At 36.1% G+C, this 23,070-nt stretch overlaps 2 protein-coding genes across 4 annotated transcripts; one reads left to right on the forward strand and one right to left on the reverse strand.

Moving 5' to 3' along the window:
* Nucleotides 1-148: 148 nt before the first annotated feature.
* Nucleotides 149-3,715, forward strand: LOC117629539 (putative tRNA pseudouridine synthase). Of its 2 annotated transcripts, none has more exons than XR_004586116.1 (8): nt 149-460; nt 587-622; nt 882-994; nt 1,111-1,259; nt 1,515-1,659; nt 1,791-2,246; nt 2,435-2,962; nt 3,338-3,715. XR_004586116.1 is itself a non-coding variant. In XM_034362050.1 (8 exons), exons 1-7 carry the CDS (start codon nt 232-234, stop codon nt 2,852-2,854), a joined length of 1,548 nt encoding a protein of 515 aa, XP_034217941.1. In that variant the 5' UTR covers nt 149-231; the 3' UTR covers nt 2,855-2,860; nt 3,338-3,715. The 2 variants fall into 2 exon arrangements, 1 of the variants encoding a protein (XP_034217941.1); XM_034362050.1 differs by having other exon boundaries at nt 2,435-2,860.
* Nucleotides 3,716-12,767: 9,052 nt separating this feature from the next.
* Nucleotides 12,768-14,123, reverse strand: LOC117633093 (transcription factor SCREAM2-like). 2 transcript variants are annotated; one of them, XM_034366775.1, is made up of 4 exons: nt 13,979-14,123; nt 13,393-13,521; nt 13,121-13,297; nt 12,768-12,942 (listed from the first exon to the last, which is right to left on the reverse strand). In XM_034366775.1, exons 1-4 carry the CDS (start codon nt 14,054-14,056, stop codon nt 12,847-12,849), a joined length of 480 nt encoding a protein of 159 aa, XP_034222666.1. In that variant the 5' UTR covers nt 14,057-14,123; the 3' UTR covers nt 12,768-12,846. The 2 variants fall into 2 exon arrangements, with proteins under 2 accessions (XP_034222666.1, XP_034222667.1); XM_034366776.1 differs by having other exon boundaries at nt 13,393-13,516; nt 13,979-14,082.
* Nucleotides 14,124-23,070: the final 8,947 nt, after the last annotated feature.

A 23,070-nucleotide genomic window follows, 5' to 3' on the forward strand; every position in this document is an offset into this window, starting at 1 on the left:
TTTTTTTTTTTTTTTTTTTTGGGGTGAAAGTTAGGAAGAGAAGAGGAGCCACAAAAGCCTTTTTTTACCAGACTAAACCGATTGACATAAATTAAATTGATGAGGACAAAATAAATAAAAAACTCAAATTTAGCACAAAATTTTGCAGCTCCCAGAAGATCAGCACAAAATTCTGTACACCCACTAGTCACAAATAGTACGAAGCCGTGGCCTGCTCTCCAAATTTCAAACATGGCCATCTCTTCTCTGCGACTCCCGTTCTCGCTGTGGCTTCCAAGACTCCCAATTCAGAGCTTCCGTTTCTCAAAACCAATTTTACCCCTTAGATTGAACCTTATTTACTGCTCCTCCTCCATCTCCTCTACTGCTCAACAAACCTCAACCCACCTTGAGAAATGGCAATCCGTTCGAAAGAAGAAAGTGGTTCTCCGGGTCGGGTACGTCGGCTCCGATTACCGAGGTCCGTTTCAAATCTCACGATTTCTGTTGTTAATTTATTACATTAAAGTTCGATACTTTCATTGTGTTTTCCCTTTTTATATGCAAAGTTCAATATTTTATAGTTCTCTTATGTATTTGCTTTCAGGCTTGCAAATGCAACGAGACGAACATTCATTATCTAGTAAGTTTCTTCATCCTCGCCCGTGGAAAATTTTCTTTTAGCTTGAAAATAACGAAAATTATTTATTTATTTATTGATTTTTATAAATTACTGATAGAGCAGATAAACCCCACAAATTTTGGATGAACTAGTGATGTTAAAAGACCATGCCATAAGATATTGAACATTGAGTCATTGACATGTAACAGACATATTTGAATCAGCTTAGCATGCGTGGATGGGATATAGCTAAAATGCATATTACAATTTTGAAATGTAGCTATTGAAAAAGAACTGGAAACAGCCATATTCAATGCCGGCGGTATCTGCGATAGTAATCTCGGGAACCTTAACAAGATTGCGTGGGCCAGAAGTAGCCGAACAGATAAAGGAGTAATGAAACTGACTTATAATGATTTCTGTTTGTTTGTTGCAACCTTATTGTTTGCTGCTGCATTCCATGAGGATGTTGGTTTTTGATATTTGTTGTGATGAAATTTATATTGTAGGTTCACTCATTAGCGACGATGATATCATTTAAAATGGAAATCCCTGAGAAAGCATGGGATGGAGACCCTTATGGCATTGCCCTTGTGAATCACATTAACTATTATCTTCCTCATAATATCAAAGTTTTTAGCATTTTGCCTGCGCAGAGGTGAGATCATTTGTTATTCACCTTTCTAGTATAAATTATAGAATACCATCAATAGGTATGAAATGAGTGAGAGATTTTGGTATTTAGAAAGTGGAGTCACGACATGCTTTTCCTTGTTAGTGTGATAGTTGCAATTTGCAGATATTAGTTTAACCTAGATTTTCCTGAGATATCCCTTCTTGTTGTAATGACATGCACTTGCTTTTTCTCTACAAGTTTATTTATGGTAGTCAATTTGATTTCTTGTTTTTTCAGGAGCTTTGATCCTAGAAAGGAGTGTAATCTGCGCATGTATTCATACCTCCTTCCTGCTGATGTTATTGGAATCAAAAGCCACTTCAGCGCAGCAGAAATTGATTATCACATCTCAGACTTCAATAGTATACTAAATTGTTTCGAGGTGTGGTGTTTTTGTCTTCAAATTCATTTCCTTTATACCATTGTGATTCCTTCCAGCATCTAATTTAGTCGCTGTCTTGAGAAAAAAAATTCTTGAGTTGAACAGTCTGTGTCTGTCAATGCACTCTGCAGGGAGAACATCCTTTTCATAATTATACCATACGATCTAAATACAGGAGGAAGCTTCCTGTAAAAAAATCACGTAGACATGGAAGTGTGTCAATAACAGGGAGATCAACTGGAGAGGCATCAGCCTCTGAGTCTGAGGAAAGTGATGTGGGTGAAAATTTTGATGGAACAAATACACCAGAATCAGATGCCGAGGTACTGAACCAAAATTCTTCACCGTCTAGCAATAGTGAGGGCAACTTACGCAATGCTTGCGAGAAGCAGGGAGATGGTGGCAACGATCAAAGTGCTGGTTCAGTCATCCGTGCAAGATGGTTATATGAACCAGATGAAAGAGATAGAATAAGTGCTTCTCATTTCAGAAAGATTTTTCTCTGTTCTTGTGGGAAGCTAGAGAAATCACTTGGATATGATTATGTCGAGCTTTCCATTTCGGGAGAGTCTTTCATGTTACATCAAGTAAGTCATTTTAATGTGACCCTGAAAATTCTTTAACACATGCATACACATGGTACAACAACCTTTCTAGTTCCTCTCGTCTGTATTTCAGATTTCACCTAAATAACTTAGGCTTCTTCTTCCTGTCATTTGGCTGCTTCTTACTTGGAGAACTAATTCAATAACAATACTCTTTATGTGCTTACCAGATTCGCAAAATGGTTGGAACTGCTGTGGCCATAAAGCGCAAGTTACTCCCAAGAGAGATTTTGACATTATCACTGGCCATGTTCTCACGGATAATCCTACCACTTGCCCCATCTGAAGTTTTGTTTTTAAGAGGAAACAGATTTTCAATCAGAGGACGACCTGGAAATGTAACAAGGCCTGAAATGATGGCAATGGTTGAATCAGAAGAAATTATTAAGGCAGTTGACGAGTTCTACACATCTGTTATGTTGCCTGAAGTTTCAAAGTTCTTAGAACCTTCAGGATATCCTTGGAAAGAATGGGTTGAAAACTTAGATAGAAACACAGGCATTCCTGATGCAGAATTGGATGAAGTCAGGAATGCTTGGAAAGTGTGGAAGGAAAAGTTTGACAGTGTTGCACCAGTCCTAAACCAATGAGACAAGGTAGATGCTGATGATTGCACTGGATTTTTTTTTCATGGCATGGTTACCAACTTATTTGTCCGTTGAAAATACTCCGAGGTAATACAAGCTCAAATGGGAGAGGTGAGACTGATAGCTTTCTTTAGTTTATGTTCTCTTGGGTGCCTTAACAAAATGAATATAATAAGGCTAGCGTGTGCAAAAAGTTTATTGATTGCTGGCTTTAATGTCTGTCATGAACATACTTTTACGGGCTTCAATGTTTTTGAAGGTATAATATGGTGAGATATCTTACACTCTAGAATAGGGACTTGATAAGATGCTCTAAGGATTTAGGGAATGGATATCCAGAGTTGCAGGCCAAATTTCTAGTCAACTCAGTATCAAAGCATAATTCAATATTAAAATACAAAACCCCAAAAAGTTTTTCACGAGCAGAATTTAGAAGCGGAGATATAGATAGAAGCTAATATTTTTGTGCACTGTGGTTGTATGCAGGTGTAAGGGACTGTAAATTCCATCCAAGGAGGCCCCGGTTATTCACTGCTGGTGCTGACTTTTTAGGTGGATCTTCAGGTGTTGATCAGACTTTATTTCCATGGGGAGAGAAGAAAGGAAACCAAACTGCCTTTAGTAGGTCATACTGCACATTTATGGATCTCATTAGTTGGGTCTTGATTTCCTGCGCTTTAAAATATGTTTTTGAGTTGTTGAATTTTTGTACGTCTCATCTGCTCACAACTCTTTCTTTCATAAATTTTGACATTATAGAACTAATCTGTTTTTTCTTTCTTTTTTGGGTCAAAACAACTAATCTGTTTACCTTTCTATTTGATGCATATTTCGTTTGTGATTTATTGAACATAATACTTTGAATGTTGTTATTCTTCCAGAGCTTATGGTGTTTGATTCGCAATTAAAGTTTATGGTAGTTCAGTTGGGTTTCAGGTCTCTCTTTAGGACAAGACATTTTGTTGTTTTCCATGCAGCTACTGCTTGATAGTCAACCACTGCATTAAGGGCATGGCAAAAGCTGCCAAGCTGGGCCATGTTCCTTTAGTTTGTGTAGCAAAACTTAGTGTTGTCCAATGTGATTTATAACCTGTCTCTCTCAAATCGTAAATTCTTCATTGTATGATTTGTGTCATCTGCTGTTCTTTACCGAGATTTTCTTTGTGAAGTTTGCACTTGATTTTACCTCGAATTCTAAGGGCTATGCGGTCGATGGGTTTGAACCCTAGAGTGGAACCGACAATCATCCATCTGTGTGTGGGCGACTATGCCTAGCAAAACTCATGAGTGGAACAAAACCAAAATAGGGAGTGTCATGCATCAGGAGTATTTTTGCCTTATTTCAGATTCTTAAAGCCCAAAGACGTGGGAACAGTAATCGTCCAATTTTGCCCAAAATTGGAGTGGTGCTATTGTTGCGACCATCTCTTTGCTCACCCATCTTAAAAATAAAATTTTCAATGGGAAAATTCTATAGAACCCTCCCAATTTGATGATTATACCCATATAATCTTTCCCTTAAAATGCCCACTTTTTTCCCTTCACAAAATTTCTTTTCTTTCCCCTAATCTTCTGTAAAGGCAGCGATTAACAATGAGTTATGTGCAAAGTTTTATGGCCAAATCCATCTTTGATGTTTCTGACAGGAGAAGATTGAGAAACAAGTTAAGTTTTTCTCTTTTTCACACTCACATACGTTTCAAAGTTGGATATTCAGGTCTCAAGAGAGGCACCCAAAGTTCCAATAGGTGTTATATTTATGACATGCATGTATATGCCACCACCACCACCATGGTAATTAACGATTCTCATACTCTCAGCCATATAATAAGTCACATGTTCCGTCCAAGAAAGCTCAAGTTCAAGTTCTAGCATTCATGTAATGTGTGTGAGTCTAATATGTTATCGCTCCTCTCAATAGAAAAGGTCCTCAAAATAATAAGGCACATGTTATTCAGATCACCTTTATTGGTGGACTAACCATTCTTTTTGGTTGGCATTCATGAAAATATACATACGAAATGAATAATACTGAACTTTAAGGTACGAAAGGCCTTTCATCCCAACTACATTTTCCCTTTTCTACAAATTTGTGAAGAAGAAACAAAGGTGAGTGACAACGGATTCACATCAAAGTTTGCGTATTTTCTCCTATGCGACGTCTGGACGTTATTATCTTATGGACACCATGTATTTATGGTTGATTACTATCATCTCTAAGCATGACTCTAGAAATGAAAACATCTTTATACCATCTGAAATCAGATAATTTTGGGCATCTAAGGTTACTCAACTGATCATGGATCCTAGCAGTGGTATTACTAGGGGTTCCTATGAAATGTTCAATCATCGTGTAAAACAGAGTGTTGACACCGTCTTCTATACCTTGACCTATTTGTTCGTCAAATATAGGGAGACCGTCTTCATTAAGTTTTACAGCAAAAATGATTCGATTTTTAGACTCAGGGGTAAGGTGCTTATCCCACCAATATCTGAGAGTACCAGTGAAACCGGTAACTATCAAAGGGACAATTTCAGACTGTCTGAAACTGTGATTGGTGATGTAACTATTGGCGACCATGGACATATGTTGCAATTTATTTAGGATTTCTTGCTCAGAAAGACCATCAATATTCCATTCATACAATTTATCAGAAGAAACAGAAAACTGGGTTTGAAAGTTTCTCTCTTCAAATCGGATATCTGGAGGTGTTGGTCTGGGGTACCAATTTTTTGTAAGACTGGTAGGACTTATATGTTTCTCGATTTTTTTGACTTTAGGCTCAGTTTGGACTTCTAAATTTCTAAAGGCGTTTTCAATTTTAGAAATATTACTGGTTTCTGAACTTATTGTATCGGACTCAGAATGAGAAGTGGCAAAAGCATCTAGTGTTTTAATACCAGATGTATCACCTTTCTCGGGCTTGACCGGGGTCAATTGTGCTAACATGTCTTCTATCTTTTTCATTGTGGAGTTAACTTTTAAAACTGGACTTGTTTTTAGTTCTTGAAATTGAACTATGGGTTTTTCAACTTTGTGCCTGGGTCTGGAGTCTGCAACAGGCAGACTCAGTAGATCAACTTTGGTTTCAATTGTATCTAATTGTTTACCTATGGTGATTAGACTCTGGTTCGTGTAATTGTTTTGTTCAATTAGTTTTCTATTAGGATCACTGCTTTCAAAGGTTTTGAAAGGAGTGGCGGCAACTGGCGCTTTCTGGTGTTCTATTATAATTGTTTCTACTGGAGGGTGACTCGACTCTACTACAGATTTATCAACTAGTTTCCATTTTTCTTTAGTCAGGGTTTTTAATTCATCACTAGTCATATAACGGCTTTCAATAAAATCAAGGTAGAAAATTTCAACTTTGGCTGACCGCATATAATCTTTCCATTGTTTAAAGATCATATCTCGGTGTTTGCTATTAGGATAGGCTTGATGATAAAGATCTCGCCTTGGCTTGTTTTCAGGGGCTTTTAGATGACGATTTAGACTTACCCAATTAATTTCAAATTCTTTATTAAGGGTTCTAAGCTGATTTTCAACTACAAAGTCAGACTGGGTAGGTGATTCAGGTGATTCTGACTTATCTTCTTGAACTGGAACTGTGCCGTAGCAAGGTTGGGTAACCTGAGCGGTTTTTCTCAGGGACTCAAGTTTGAAATCAATCATAGCCTTTTCTAACTCTAGGTCTCGTTCTAGAGTGGAGGAAGAGGCAGCAAAGGAATGCCGAGCAGGGGCATGCCTCTGGGATTGACCAGGAGTTGGCAACTGTTGTAACTGAACATTGGACTTACGTAAAGGATGACTATCGAACTGAATTTTAACTGTGCCATCTAAGTATTGTTGGATGTAATCTAAATTGTTTAGACTACGCTGGATCGGAGCTGGTTGGCTTTCGGTGACTAAGGTCCAATCTTTTGGAAGTGCAACTTCGGACCACTTAATGGTATGAGGAACTTGTATATGGGCGTCTGAGGTATGACTCTGGATCAGGACGGTTTGATCCTTCGGGCTTTTATTAAGGGCTTGGAAATTCATATTAGTTCCTGTGACCTTATAGTAGATTCTGTATACTAAGGCTAGAGGTTGGGTTCCTGGGAGAACATTATAACCTTCAGTCTTAATATTCAGAGTCAAAGTTCTCAGGATATGAGGATCACTAAGGCTTACAGTGAAATCAGGATAGCAGTCAAAATGGACAGGGCCATTACACAGACTGGACTCAATGATTCCAAGGGTACTATCGCTAAATTCAGTGAATCTAGCATCACGAAGACATAGCAGGATTGAAGCTTTCAACCCTAACCGTGTCAGAGGTTTGACAGCAACTTGAACTAGACCAATATGCAGGAAATTATTACCATCTTTCTTATGTTTCAAAATTGACTCAAGATTAAGCAACTGGCAAGTTTCGTGTTCTTTACTTAAAGCGTAAACTTGTTCAACTGTTTTGACATGTGTTGTACTACTAAAACTAGAAGGCAACCAATGTTTCTTATAGATTTTCTGACTTGGGACTTTAGGTATGTTCCAATCTCTAAAATCTAATTGTTCTTTACTACTGGAATTATATTCAAATTGTTCTTCATTAACTATCTCTGGAAGACGACCAATACTGGAACTAGAACTGGCAGAATTACAAGACTTTGTTCTAAACAAGCTATTCATGACTACTCAAGAAACTAGGTTAAACAGACTGAGGAAGAAGATGAACAGTAGATCCTAAACCGACCGTTTAGACTCTAAGTAACCTATTAATTCTCTCAATTTTCTGTCTCCTGCCCAGCACACAAGCCCTCCCTGGGGACTTACTGATCTAGCAAAAAGGACTCACGGGTCAGACCTTAGAGAAAACTAACAGAAGACTCAAAGAATAAAAGGGAAGAAAAGGAAGAAATGAAAACCTTCTACTCAGATGCTTAAACCAGCCACTTGGGCGGGGATGAGTAGAAGACTTAGACAAAGACCGTAACACTTACGGCTCTGATACCAACAGAGGAAGAACAAAGAACAGAGAGAGAGAAATGAAAGACAACTGAATATAATACAGAGATGAAGATCAGAAGGAAATTAGAAATGGATGCAACCTAAGCAACTTTCAGACTAATGCAGTAAAATAATGATAATACATTTAAAATAATGCTTTCAACATAGATAATTTGAAAATAACTTTTTATTTATACTCACAAAGATTGCAACTGCAATTCTTCAAAGCACAACTGCACGCTATTTACAAGAGTGTTTACAAAAATGAATTTCTCCGAAGGATGTATCAGAGAGATTCTTTGAAAACTGAAGAAAAGGAAAATTACATTCTGGTTTCAACTGAGGCCGAGGCCTGCTTATAAAGAGAAAAGTAACTAAAGTTCAACTATGGTAGAGTTACGGAATCTGAGTCAACTGTTGGGTCACGGGAAAGCAACTTAATTCAACTTTCAATTTTGTCTGTTTGTGGGGAATTCTTTTACTGATGCAGCTTTCGGTGAAAGTGGATAGTAAAAGCAGATTCTTCACAGAAGACAATGATCATGTCGGCGACTAACGACAACTTTTGCAAGACTGGCTACTTTCGGCTACTTTGGCATGTGAAGATGTCAGGAGCATCATGAGGCCTAGTCAGAGTTTAGATCATAGGCGTCATAGGGGTCTTGACTGTCTTCAAACCAGGTCTTTGGCTTGACAGAGATGGGCTGATAGCTAGAAGACGAGGGGGACCCGTTGTCTTCATCATCATCCATCTTAGAGGCTTGTCTGAGCAACTGGGTGGCAATTTCTCGGAGTTCTGCTTTTGATTTTCCTTCGACTGAGAGGGAAGATCGAACAGAAGCAGAGGGAGAAACCGGCAGGGGTGCTGGTGCAACTGGGAGGTCATTGTAGACGTATCTGGCAATTCTATCAACTTCAAATTTGTCCCACCACTTGACAGAGAATTGGCGGGCAAGAATGCGAACATCTTTGGTGACCCTGTAAGACCATTTCAGTATCCAGGGTACTTTATATCTGGCAATAAAAAGCAACTGTTTGGGAAAAAATAAATCAACTGCAGAGAACTTGGCCTTCTGGGTGTAATGGTGGATGAGTGCAAGAACTGATGCTGGTAAAATTTCTTCGACTGGGCCATGTTTTTCCCACCAATGGAGGAACCAGTAGGGGAAAGAACTTTTGAACTTGTTATCAAAATTGATGAACCAGGAATGACTAAAATCTTCAGATTGATGAAGAAAAATAGTATACCATGCATCAATATAATCAGCATAATTGTATTGCAATTGGGACTGAAGTAACTTGAGCTCATAAGGACGACTGCTGAAGGCTTCTTGGCTTATAATTTGGTGAATATATAAAGAATGATAAAGGATAGTGGCAGGATTGTCACGATCCTTAATCGGCTTGATTTCAACTGATTTGGTTTCAAGTAATATATCTCTATAATACTTGAGGGACTTGTAAGGGTTGGAAGGCATATAATGGAATCCAGGGGGAAAATAGTGTCTGGCGATTTCAACTGGATTGGTATTAATATCATACAAGGGCTCAATGACAAATAAATGGGAATTGCTTTTGGGCAAATAAGGAGATGATTTTTTAAATGTAACTGAGGGGCCTGCAGGGATGTCTACTGCAAAGGGATCATAACTGGCAACTAGAGTAGACTGGTAACTGGGGCGGATTTGGCCAACTGTGGATCCTAAAGAGGAAAATCTATTGGCAACTGATAGAGGTGTGGCAACTTTGATGGGGGTGCAACCAGGATAGGGAACTATCTGTTTGGGCATTTCTGGTTTGGCTGGACTTATGGATGGCCACTGAGATGGTTTGGTTTGCGACTGGCTTGACTTGGGTTGACTGGCAACTTCTTTGTTTTTGTCTTTTTTGGGAGCCATTGTGGTTCCTGCAAGAATTCTCGAGTAAGAAAATCAGGAACTGAATTCTCACTGCCTCTCAAATATTCAATATCAAAATCAAATATACTTAATATACTCTGCCATCGTGCAAAAATCTGTTTAGATGCAATGTTATGAACATCTTTTTCTAAAACATGTTTTGCAGACTTGCAATCAACTCGGATTAAAAACTTTTGATTTAGTAAATCATCTTGAAATTTACTAATGCATAATACAATAGCTAATATTTCTTTTTTAATAGTACTATAATTATATTGCGACTGGGTCCAGGTTCCAGAGTGGAAACGAACAATTTGCTCTGGGGATTCTGGACTGGCCTTTTGTTTGAGAATGCCACCATAACCAATGTCAGAGGCATCTGTTTCAACTATTTTGAAAGAATCAACTGAAGGGATACCAAGACAGGGAAGTGTCTTGACATGGGCTTTGATTTGTTTGACAACTTCAGTATGAATACTAGACCAAGGAGGAGGATTATCCTTCAGTCTATCAAATAGGGGCTTACATTGTTTTCTCAGATTGGGATAGAAGTCAGAAATATAATTTAGAGATCCTAAAAACCTCTGGAGCTGATTTTTATCAAGAATCTGATCAGGGAACTTATCAGCAAATTGAATGACTCTGTCTATTGGAGAGATTTGGGATTGACTTATGTGAAAACCAAGGAATCGGATGTTAGTTTGGAATAACTTAATCTTTTTGGCAGAGACAACTAGACCATTCTTTTTGATAATGGAAAGGAATTGATGCAAATGTTTCCAATGATGTTCGACTGACTCAGAGAATATTAGAACATCATCAATATAAACAATCGAAAAATGACTGTAAGGATTGAAGATATCATTCATAATATTCTGGAATTCACTAGGGGCATTTTTTAAACCAAAGGGCATGACATTCCATTCATAATGACCGAAAGGAGTAACAAATGCAGTTTTATACCTATCTGACTCATCTATTTGGATTTGCCAGAAACCACTTTTCATATCGAATTTGGAGAAGACAACTGCTTTTCCTAAGCGATTAATAAGGTCTCTCTTATTAGGTATGGGATACCTAATCCATTCTAGGACCGAATTAAGGGGTTTATAATTGATAACTAATCTGGGGACTCCTCTTTCTAGTTCAGCATTTTTCTGGACATAAAAAGCAGGGCATGACCAGGGGGATTTACTTTTGCGTATGATGTTTTTCTGAAGCAACTCATGGATTTCATTTTTACAAATTTCCATTAATTCTTGATTCATCTGAATTGGCCTAGCTTTAGTAGGGATATTTTTCTCACTAAAGGTTTTGATATAGGGAAGACAGACAACATGCTGTTTTCTATACCAAAAGGCAGTAGGCAAATCAGAACATATTTCTTCTTTTAATTTGTTTTCAAAAGACTGGATTTTCAACTGTAAAGTTTTATCATTAAGTTGTTGTTCAACTCGTTTAATTTTAACTTCTTCTTTAAGAAAATTCAACTGATTAGTTTTTCGGATAACTTGGACAGATTTAGAGACTGACTGTTTTTGCAAGGCTTTTAGATTATGCAACTCTGGCTTAGACAGGAAGCTAAACTTGACCGATTCTCCAAGATGAGTAGAAACGATACCATCATATTCTACCTGGAACGGATAGAGCAGGGCAAGGAAAGGCAATCCTAATATTACTTCATCAGTAATATTTTTAACTAAGATGAATGAAGTTTTAAAACAAACTTTGTTTTGACAAATATGGGCTTTTGGTAATTCAAAATTCAACTGGAGAGATTTCCCTGAAGCGGTGCTAAGGGATTCTCTAGACTTTTGGTAGTACCTAGTAGGGATGAGACCTTCCTGAATACAGTTAAGATCTGCACCAGAATCAAATAATGCAACTGTGGTATATTCAAAATCATGAACAAAGATCGTGACTTTGGAATACCATTTCCTAAGGTGAACTTGTTTGATCAGATTGACAACTGGCTGTTCTTCATAAGGTTCATCATCAGAATGATGCGGACTTTCTGAAGGGTTACTAGGTTTACAAGATTCTTGTTTTAATTCGAATAAGTCTTGTTTGATCTTATAATTATCAGTTTGCAATTGTTGGCTTATCTGTTTGAGTTCAACTAATTCTTTTTTGACTTGCTTGATTTCTGACTGAAGGTCATGGATGGTGACATCTTTCCTACGGTTGAATTTTTCTAACGTAGTATTGATGCTAATCGGCTGAGTAGGCGAAAGAGGGCTCTGGCCGTCCTGGCTTAAGATCTTTTTCAATTTTCTCAAATATTCGAATTTTAACTCAGGGTTTTGGACTCTGCCTATTAGGTCTACTAGGAGTTCTTCTTGCTTAGTGAGAACTAGGACAGATTTTAGTCTGTTACAGCATTTATCAGTGCAACCAAATTGAATTTTAGGGGAACTGGGTTGTGAATCTGAAGACTGGCTAGACTCAGATTCAGAACTGGATACGAGGGACTCAACATCACTCATTTCAGAGTCTCGCAACTCCAGAACTTGGATTAACTTATTCTTATCATCTTCTGTAATTTGCAACTGTTTAATAACGTCTTTTACTTTACATTCAGAAGCATAATGACCAAATTTTTGACATTTAAAACATTTAACTTTGCTTCTGATCTTCATCTCTGTATTATATTCAGTTGTCTTTCATTTCTCTCTCTCTGTTCTTTATATATATATATATATATATATATATATATATATATATTTATATATATATATATATTTATATTTATTTATTTATTTATTTAAAAGCAAAGCAAATTCTCATCAGATATGCATGTAAGTTGGTTTTAATTATTAATTTTAGGGCTCTTTAGATATAGGCTATATGTCTCATCCATTCATAAACCAAAACAATTAATAAATCTGTAAACTATATATATATATATATATATATATATATATATATATATATATATATATGCTTGAGACAACCACTGATTTGGACGTACAAAAACATTAGGGGAGAGTGGAAAGAAGAAAAGAAAAAGGGGAGAGAGAGAGAGAGAGAGAGAGAGAGAGGACATTAATTCTGAAAAAGGAAAGTAGAAAACGATGAGTTCAAGAATTGAGAGTCTGCTTGCATTATTATTCTTGTTGGGTAACTTCACTCCAGTTTTGAATGGCTTGCAACACCGCTTCTTTCACTGCCTGAGCATCTTTCTGGTCAGCACTTTGATTATCCTGCAACACCAAATTCAACAGAAAATAACACAATATTTGATCATCAAACATGTCAAAAATAAATTCACATATATATAAATATATATGTATATATAGATGCCACGTTTGCGTAACTTTAATTGTCTGTTTCAATTGAGTACGTGCAGTGCTATACGTGCTGCATGTATATTATTCTTACATTAATTGTTCCAACTGCTTCTAGAAGAAAATTGTTGGAACAAGAAACCCTAGCTTGATGCACATCAAGGCCTAGCTCCTCAAAAGCTTCCAATATGAAAACAAGCAACCCACTGCAGCTCCTTTCAGCGAACAGCTTGATAAGAAAGCCTCCCTCTCGAGGCTCAACTTTGAGTTGCTGAAATGAATAAAACCCCTCAATTAATTGTTGAGTTAATTATATACAAATTACTTAAGCAAGGATATTTGGTGGTGTATTCAGATTTTACCCACCGGGAAGGGATTTTGCGCCGCAGATGAGCTACGCGCTGCGGCAATGATCTCTTGATTCATTTGCTCCAGTTTTCGCTTTAAGTCTTGTATATACTTGGATGCATCCAATATAATTGAGGTTTTACTGTGCTGCACACATAGACACAAAAACACATGGAGACGAAGGTCAGGTCATAGTCATAGTCAGCCACAGAAACAGTCTTCCTGAATTTTAATTTTTATCCCTACCCTACGAGTAAAAGTCTAAGGAACTAATAATAAGGAGAAAGAGGGAATTCAAAGGGAGAAATAATACACACACACACACACACATAATACATCAAATTATATATGGATTAAAAATGAAGTGGGAATAACGAAATTAATAGAGATATATCAAGGTTGCAAAGAGCCTTAATTTGAAACCAGAGAAATTACAGACTCGGAATTCAGGTTTCAAGAAGATCAGATGAAGATAAGTGATAGAGTTATCTTTAATTTGTCCCACTAAAATAAACAATCCGTGTGAAGGAGGAATAATTATGTGTAGAGGAGAGAATGAAAGAGGCATGCAAAGCCAAGAACAAGAGATGTTTCAGATGATTACCGCATGGGAGTTAGAGATGGAACGAAGGGATTGCAGTTTCTTGGACACTGATGCTCTCTTCTGCACCTTGGACACCATGGCTTCTCTCTCTCTCTCTCTCTCTCTCTCTCTCTCTCTCTCTCTCTCTCTCTCTCTCTCTCTCTCTCTTGTTTCTTGCTGATGGCTATCTGTACTTATAAAGTGAAAAAAGAGTTGTGGAATGATTTAACCTTAACTACTCTCTCTCTCTCTCTCTCTCTCTCTCTTCTGTGAGGTATATAATTAAATATCTATCTTCAAGAATATATACTATTATAACAAATTGAAAAGAAATATATGTTTTATGTAATACTAAAAAATTATATGTAATCTAAAACATTCATACACAAAATCTGTACATTGGGTTGATAGTGATGGATATTATTATTTTAATATTTTGCTGTTACAAATTGAATTTATAGTCTAATTGAGACGAGGCTATAGAGATTGAATCCCATTTCAATTTACTCATTGATCAAAACATATTAATATATGTGATATATATATATCAAACTTAAACTGCGAGGCATATACTTATTTTTTAAAATTATTATGAATTTGGACCACAATTTAATTCAAGGAAGAAACTATTTCACGGCATATATATGTACCCTAATAAATAAATCAAGATACTGATTTAGATAAAGATGAGTCCAGTTGATATTTTTTCCTTTCCCATCATGGATATGGAAAATTGGAAACGTGGATACATGAAATTAGAAGCAATAATTGGATGTAGAAGAAGCATCGCGAAGGAGAAAGCTAGCTAGGAAGAGAAGAGAGGGTGTGTGTGGACATGACATCTCTTGGAAATTATATATATACATGAAAGTTGAAACAGAAGTACATTTTGCATGGGAATGTATGTATTAGGAGAGCAAGAGTGATCGAGAGAGGGAGAGGGTGCTGGTGGGGTTACGTGAGAAGAAGGAATCTACTCGTGATTGGGACACCATCGAAAGTAGCAAAGGAAGCGTCAAACCATGCTCAGTTTTTGTGCTCTGAATGCCTCCAAAACTTCTTCACGGGCTCTCTCTCTCTCTCTCTCTCCAAAACCCCATTTGCCATTTCTTTGTTTTTACTTAATTCCTTTAAAAGTTGCCAATTTAATAGTACTAATGCATGCCTATCAAAACCAAATGTGTCGTATTCTCGTTAGTTGCATTCTTGCACAACATGCAAATCATACTCTCAAATCATAATTCACTTTATGACATAAATTGACCAACATTATTCCTATGGAAAATTTGAAATAATACTGCCAAAACTAAGCCATACACATGCATATATTGCATAGGGGGGCCAACCTGATGGCAATTATTTGTTTGTACCATTCATTCAGATATATATATTCAACCATGCTCTCGACTAAAAGAAACCAGCAGCAACCAACCTACCTTCAACTAAATCGTCTTCCAAGGCCAAATGCAGCCATAAACACTGAGAATTGCAGCTCCGTCTCTGCTCACGATTTGTTAACATATGCATTTGTCTAATGGAAAAGTCTTATAATAAAATATGAATAATTGATACTAGCTAGTTTCTGGCTCGCGAATCAGTACGTAGCTAGCTCATGTGTTAGCTGGAGCACTTGCTTTCAAGGTTGTTTGCATTCAACGTGTGGACAATCTGGTAACCATCTATTCACATGATTGCCTCAGCTTAATCATCAGAACCAAACAATTTACCCCATGCCATGCATGCACAGTTACCCCTTCCTCTTGTCCCTTTTGCATATATCCTTAAACAGGCGCTCTACTTATTTCAGTGTTTTCATCTTTCATATATTATATATAGGGTCTTTCAACCACAATCTCTTTATATCTTATCCCCTCTACTCTTAATTTTGTGATATAAAAAATAGGGTTAATTACAGTTTAGTACCTTGTGATTATAACTTTAAGACATGTTAGTACCTATCTTTTCAATTTTAACAATCACATATCCTAATCTTTAAATTTGTTACAATGTGATTCCGTTGTTAGGGTTTTCATCAGATCTCTCTATTAGTTGCCTAGGTGGCACTGTGGGTCATACATTTTTCAAAATTTTAAATTTTAAATTCATTAAAATATGAATAAAAATTAAAAACCAAATAAATTTCTCTCTCTCTCTCTCTCTCTCTCTCTCTCTCTCTCAAGCCTCTCTCTTCCCCACTGTTTGTCGACAACCACAAACACCAATCTCCCTCACCCTCATCCCCAGCAAACCTCTCTCTCATCTCTGCCATATATTTGGATGGGCCTCTGATTGGAAAAACAACCTTTGCCTACATCTGCATGATTGCTTCAATGTCTTGTTGCTTTATCAAATCTGGGTTTTTTTTATTGATGTGATTATTTTTTGGGGTTATTGATGGGTAGTGCTTGGTCGATGTGTTGGCATAGTCAGTTTGTTAATTGTTAGTTAAGAAATTAATTTCTAACCGAATTGGTTAAGAAGAGCTTTACAGCTATATTAGGCAATTATGGTATCAAGAATGGCATGTTGAGAATATTGTATTGTTCTGATAATTCAATAAAGAAATACTTGTTACTTTGTGTAATTCTAGGGTTAAGGTTGAAAGGGGTTTAACAGGTTAGGGCTATGAAGGTTGGTTGCCGGAGTGTGCTAGGTCGTGGAAGAGACGGTGGGTTGCGATAAGGTAGATGATAGCGTTTGGGTGGGTTGCAATAAGGTAGATGGGGGTGTTTGGCTTGGGGGACTAGGATAGGGTGGGTGTTTGGCAGAGAGATGAAAGCATTTCACCAATTTCTCTCACCCTCCATCGCATCACAACCACCTATCGCCTTTTTCCCCCATGACCACCGCCCTCCAACCCCCAACGAACCTAGAACCCCAACCCAACAACCACCCCCCACCCCCGCGCCCCTAACGAGATTTCCCTTTGTTGTTGAGAAACCACCCCATAGATGCAAACAATGTTCTTTTTTTTTCTTTTCTTTTTTCCAATTTGTTGGTTTTTGAATTTGCAGGGAGAGAAAGGGGTATAGAGAGAGAGAGAGAGAGAGAGAGATGAAGACATGCAAATAAAGGGAAATCGGCGAGGGGGAGGGGTGGTTGCTGGGTTGAAAGGCGGTGGTCATAGTGGAAGGGGGGCTGTGGTATGGGTTTGATCGGGGGAACGCAGAGAGAGTGTGTGTGTGTGTGTGTGAGAGAGAGAGAGAGAGAGAGAGAGAGAGAGAGAGAGAGAGAGAGAGAGAGAGAGAGAAAATTTTTTTTATAATATATATTTTAATCAATTTCAAATAAAAAAATGTGAGACCCATAGTGCCACGTAGGCAACTAACGGAGAGATCTAACAGAAACCTAACGGTGGAACCACATTGTAAAAAATTTAAAAGACCGGGGATATGTGATTATTAAAATTGAAAAGATAGGGACTAACATGTCTTAAGGGTGTAACCACAGGGTATTAAACTGTAATTAACCCTAAAAAATACAACTTGATAGGGAAGCTTTAAAATTTGTAGTTCAATTCAAAGGTGATAAAGTTTTACCAAGGGGCTTGTAATTTAAGTTCTTTTAAAGCAGTTATCAATGTATCTGAGGTCATGTTCGATTCCTCCCTTCTCAATATCACTTGTATAAAAATATGTGAAAATTTATAGACCCAAAATTGAAAAGTCATAAGAATTCCGAGATAAAGTGGACATGAAAAATATTGTACAATATATATATTGTTATTCTCTTATCCGAATGTCTACATGTTATTACCGTACGGATTTCATTGTAAACAGGGAGGAAACCAAGAAGGAGTAGTAGAAAATAAATAGCATCCACACGATAATAACGTCCAGATATTCGCATAAGAGAATTTCTATATATTATATATATGCATATGCATATAAGTTATGGTACATTTTGTAATTCAAGTACACACTGTTTTTTTCTATATTTCGTTTGCATCACTTTGTTTTCATTGATGCACCCAAACCAGACAAGTTTCCAATGTTACTTATATATATATTATAATGCATTTGTCTCCATCTATTTGTAACAGATGAAATTTATAATTAGGGGGCACTTATTATTTCCAATGTAATAATCTCGCATGTGGATTCCAAACACCAAAAATTCCATTGTCAGTATTATTTTTATGTCAAATCATGTCAACATCTCAAAATTCTATAACAGCTATGATATAACGTATATTTACCATGTATATATATACACACACGGTCCATCATGTACTGGAAAAAAAAAATTATTATTGAAGTAAACATTGAGGGTGACTTGGTGCTTATCATCTGGGTAGTACTATTAACTAGAGAAAACTACAAAATTACAAACAGAAAAACACGTACGATTGTGTGCCTTTTAATTGTGGTTAATTGTATACATGTGAGGGTGATGCCTTTTAATGTATATTTCATACTGATCTCTATAATATGGTAAACAAAATTCACTTGAAATTATAAATTATACCAGGTTAATTATTCGAGATATGATTTAGTGCACGTATAATTTAGATTGATAGTCGGACAAAGGAGGCCACGACATTAACTCTCCAGTGATGCATATGAGCTGTAAATGTCTCTTATGTGAGCATATGACATAATAAGGCCATGTTAATTAGGTTGCCCTGTGACCTTTTGGTCTGAAGATGATTAATTTTGTCTAATATATATCCTGAGAAATTCCAGTTTCTCCAAATATTCTTTCTCGTGACATATCCATACATTTTGTAACATTCCTAATTGGACAAGTTGCCCTAGCTCAGATTCCAGGGTACATTCTCACTGATATTATTCTTTCCAAATCCTACAGCAGTACACTTGCAATATTTGTCACATCCTTAGTTTGGATCATTTCTTAAATGCAACTAGCTATGGTGTGCATGTTCATTATTCAAGTACTGTATGTGTCACCATTATTAAGTGATAGTTTTCTCCTTGAAAATTAAATACGTATAGACATATATACCATATATGATATAATTATTCTCATACACTGTTTTGCAGACTAATAGATACAAGGTTTCTCGCATAGCTCACGTGAGTTTTTATATAGAAAGTACATTCACATGCAAATTATATCAATGACAACAAACAACATAAAGTTGATAGGAAAATGCCATGATATTGGAGAGAGAGAGAGAGAGAGAGAGAGAGAGAGAGAGCTTATAGCATCTGTTGGTCATCATAAGATAAACACCAAAGACAAAAGGTTTGGTTGGCACATACCTACAATACAAAGATAAATTGAGTGTTTATGACTCAAGAAAACACTGTGCATGTTAGAGTAAAAATTAATTGGAATAATATGATCATTATCAAACTTTTTTTACTGGTTCCAATGTCTGGTCAAGTTAAAGTGTTGCAGAAAAAAGTGGCAATGGTGGATAATGGTCTTGAGTAACAGATTAATAAACTCAGGTTTGAATTTTTATGGTACTTAGGCTGTGTGTGTGAAAAAACTCTCTCTTTCCTTCCTCATTTTGGCAACAAAATAAAAGAGTTGCACAAAAGTTATTCATGTGGATGTGGTTAAAGAAGCCATAGTTTGAGACATCAATTTGTACACTACATCCAAATTAAACATCTTAATGAATAAGTAATACCAAATTGAATTTTAGATCCTGACGCACCAACCAACATAACCAGTCCATATGGACACTTACGAAATTGTGTTAAGAATTTGGGCTCATTAGGGAAATATGGGCCTCTTTCTTGAAAATATTTCGGACACTTGAGCCTGAAAAGGATGCATTGGACACCCTTAAATATTGGTGAGCCTGTATAAATTTGAATGGAATATGTGGCGATTTGATAATCACCCCAAAAAATATTTGAACGGAATACTAATTACTTTAAATTCATCTAAAACAATGTCGTTTTGGATCGTATTTCTCCTATAATTAATGGGTTCTTATTGTTTTTTTTTTTAATTCCAAAGTTAAAGAAGGAGAGGGGAAAACTCTCATACGGGTATCATCTTGAATCCAGGACAACTTGAAAGCACATAAAAAACATGAGCCAATCCAACAAACACCCATTGATAATTAATCGGTTCGTTTTCATATAATTATTTCTGCTTCCCCAGGAGGCTAGTTAAGAAGCAACAACAACACTCTGAACCACATACCTGACCTGAAAATTATTTTGTGTAGACAAACCCTTACCTGCTAGTACGGTGGTATTAATGGAACTTTGAAATTTTGAGAGAGAGGAAATTAATTAAATTTGTCATTCAATTCAATAGCTACTCGTTCAGCTAACTTTCCTTGAACACTATATAATATATAAAGAGTCCCCCAGAAAAAGGTAGCAAATATATAAATTTCCATTCCCACCAAATTAAAATGATGAATCACTGAGAAAAGTGTGAGCACAATACACAATTAATTCCCACCAATTAACTTGAACCGCATGCTGAAAAATACATTTTAAAAAAAAAATAGGAAAATGCTGGGCCCATATGATCTTTTTACATGGCTGCTAAAAAGGGGAATTTGCGAAACTGACAACTGATAATGAAGCTGATTGAAATATCTTTCCATCTGTCTGAATTCATTGTAACGTTGGATTTATCATTCTGAGTTTTTATTTTTGATATTAGATGTGAAGATAATATGATAATCTGTGATTGGCTCGTACGTTCTGCTATCTCATTTTGTGGAACGCTTGTGGCTAAATGAGCCTCTCATTTCGAAAGATTATTGTATAACCAAGAAAATTCTCTAACCACAAATACAAGACAAGTACAATCAAGAATTATTTCATACACACAAAAACATATTAAAAAAGAAAAAAGAAAATGTTAATATTATATAATAAAAAATATGAATAAATGAAAATGAATGATGCGCCCAAGTAGTTAGGTTTTGTTTTAACATGTACGTTGACCGTTAGTCGTGCGTTGTTGCTGTTGTTGTTTGATACTGGTGGAAATTAAAGCTGATTACTGGTCTGAAAATGACATAGATATAGCAAGTATACATCATCCACATGTCACTCAAACGTATGCTGTGCTGTTAGGCAAAGAATAAGGCAAAAGTCTCTGTTATACAGGGTGGAAGATATGGGAAATGAAAAATGTTAAATTTGAATTTCACGGAATAATTTGATATTCGGTTTGAACAATTTTTTTCTTTCGAATCTTATCATTTTATGAGAAATTGAAGTATTGGAAACTTCTAGCAACCTCAACAATTTCTGGAAACAGGAAAATATTCAAATATGATCAACGGATGATGTGGACTTCAATTGGAATTCCCAACGACACCGAGAGGAAAATATAATCAACTGAGAATGTGTTAGATGGACCCCACTGCAGGAGGGGTTAGCTTTTATTTATTTATTTATTTATTTTTTTGGTAACAAGAGGGGTTAGCTTTAGTTATGGCGCTGAAGTTGCTTTGTCTGCAGGAAGAAGAAGACCATGTGCCTGATCTGATTGCCCGTTACGCTACATTTACTGCCTTACAGCACACGGAAGACAAAGTAAATAATCATCAAGCCCAGTTATACACTTCAACGTTTGTGAATTATATGACATATATATGTGTTTTGCCAAAATTATGTATGTTTATAAATTTGATTTTGATTTGAATCTACGTCAACATATGTTAATCATGAGATATCATTCAATCTCTTATTATATATAAAATATCGAGTTTAGTTAGATACACCACGTTGATAATATTTTCGTGAACTTTTTTATTTTACATGGAAAAAGTAATTCCGTGTAGTGGAGGGTTCTATTTATTTCTAATTGTATGAGCTCTTCTTGAGTAAGCATGAGCTAGCTTTGCATCATTTCGGGTTTACATGAGGACAGAGATAAGTGCCGTGCATCTTTCTTGCTCGTGTGGTTAGTGCATTTCTGGTAGGACCCAACAACAAACTGAGTTTACCCTAACCCTATGTGATATGCATGATATGTGTCGGGTTCAAATTCTAAAGTTTATTTTGCTATTTAGAAGGCATGGGCTTGCATGTGAGATTTGGAACACGGCCTGAGGAGACTTGGTGTTTCGTGTGCACATGTGATATGTATTTTGATTTTTTATATAATATAAGTGATATTGAAAATGGGAGAATTGAACTTAGGACTTTGGTCTTCTAATCAATCGATTTACATTTTTTCAAACCAAAAAAAAAAAAACCAATCCATTTACGTGTGCAATTTTTTTTTAATAACTTCAATAAAATTATATGTGCAAAACATGCAAGAAGCTTATAGTTCAAGTGATTAAGAGCATTTATCTTGTATCCGATGTCCTAAATTTGGTCTTATATAAAAATATAAATAAATAAATAAATAAAACTATGAAAGCATGTTTTTCCACATTAGTCAACAACAGTGACTTGTGCAAGAATTACTAATTATTTTTGAATTAAACGTTCCGAATTTGGTGTAAATAAATACAATAATTAACACCCCCTGCAAATCAGGAACGTCAGAGCAAAGATTTTTTTTTTTGGTCGTAAACGTCAAAACAAATATTTTTTTTTCCTTGCGAGAAGCTTTAGGACGTAACTTAATTAGTTGATCTATAAGATTATAATGATTTGCCCCTACATTAATCGGAAAGCTATTGATTCGACATTAATTATCCATATATAATCTTGTCTTTCCGTTTGGAAATTCACATATAGTCATGTCATTGTTTGGGTCAAAGGTGAAATAAATACGGCACGATTTTTTACATTGGCAGCCAAATTATTCACTCTTATTCAAGTACATGCTGCAACTGCATGTCATATTGTCTTTGATTTTGTGTTGCTTTAAGTGGAAATATATTGCATGAGTTTGATGCTGTCGATGGTTTTTTCTGTATTTGTGAGTAGTGATTTTGACCCTTTTGTGAGTAATTGTACTGGCACTTGTGGCCTTTATAGTTGTATTGCCCTTGTAGAGCAATTTATAAGGGTAGCCTCGATGCCGTTTGATAGAAAAAAGATAAAGAAGTTTTTATTTTTATTTTAAAACCAAGCCCTCTAGCCTATTATGTTGGAAAGTTTTGTTATTTAGAACTATTGATTATGTAAATTTTCTTAGGATAATACTAGAGTAAAGCAATTTTGTCCATAATTTAGAAATTAAACGACATTACTGGTAAAATTATA

The sequence above is a fragment of the Prunus dulcis genome, chromosome 6, assembly GCF_902201215.1.
Source record: "Prunus dulcis chromosome 6, ALMONDv2, whole genome shotgun sequence".
In the NCBI taxonomy this organism is placed as follows: domain Eukaryota; kingdom Viridiplantae; phylum Streptophyta; class Magnoliopsida; order Rosales; family Rosaceae; genus Prunus; species Prunus dulcis.

What these genes read in the sequence shown, in the direction of transcription:
- LOC117629539 (XM_034362050.1), top strand. Translation starts at nt 232, where the DNA reads ATGGCCATCTCTTCTCTGCGACTCCCGTTCTCGCTGTGGCTTCCAAGA. An exon ending in AGACGAACATTCATTATCTA is followed by an intron (nt 623 to 881) that starts GTAAGTTTCTTC and finishes TTTGAAATGTAG; the next exon opens with CTATTGAAAAAGAACTGGAA. An exon ending in GTAGCCGAACAGATAAAGGA is followed by an intron (nt 995 to 1,110) that starts GTAATGAAACTG and finishes TTTATATTGTAG; the next exon opens with GTTCACTCATTAGCGACGAT.
- LOC117633093 (XM_034366775.1), bottom strand. Translation starts at nt 14,056, where the DNA reads ATGGTGTCCAAGGTGCAGAAGAGAGCATCAGTGTCCAAGAAACTGCAA. An exon ending in CCATCTCTAACTCCCATGCG is followed by an intron (nt 13,522 to 13,978) that starts GTAATCATCTGA and finishes CTATGTGTGCAG; the next exon opens with CACAGTAAAACCTCAATTAT. An exon ending in AAGCAGTTGGAACAATTAAT is followed by an intron (nt 12,943 to 13,120) that starts GTAAGAATAATA and finishes TTGGTGTTGCAG; the next exon opens with GATAATCAAAGTGCTGACCA.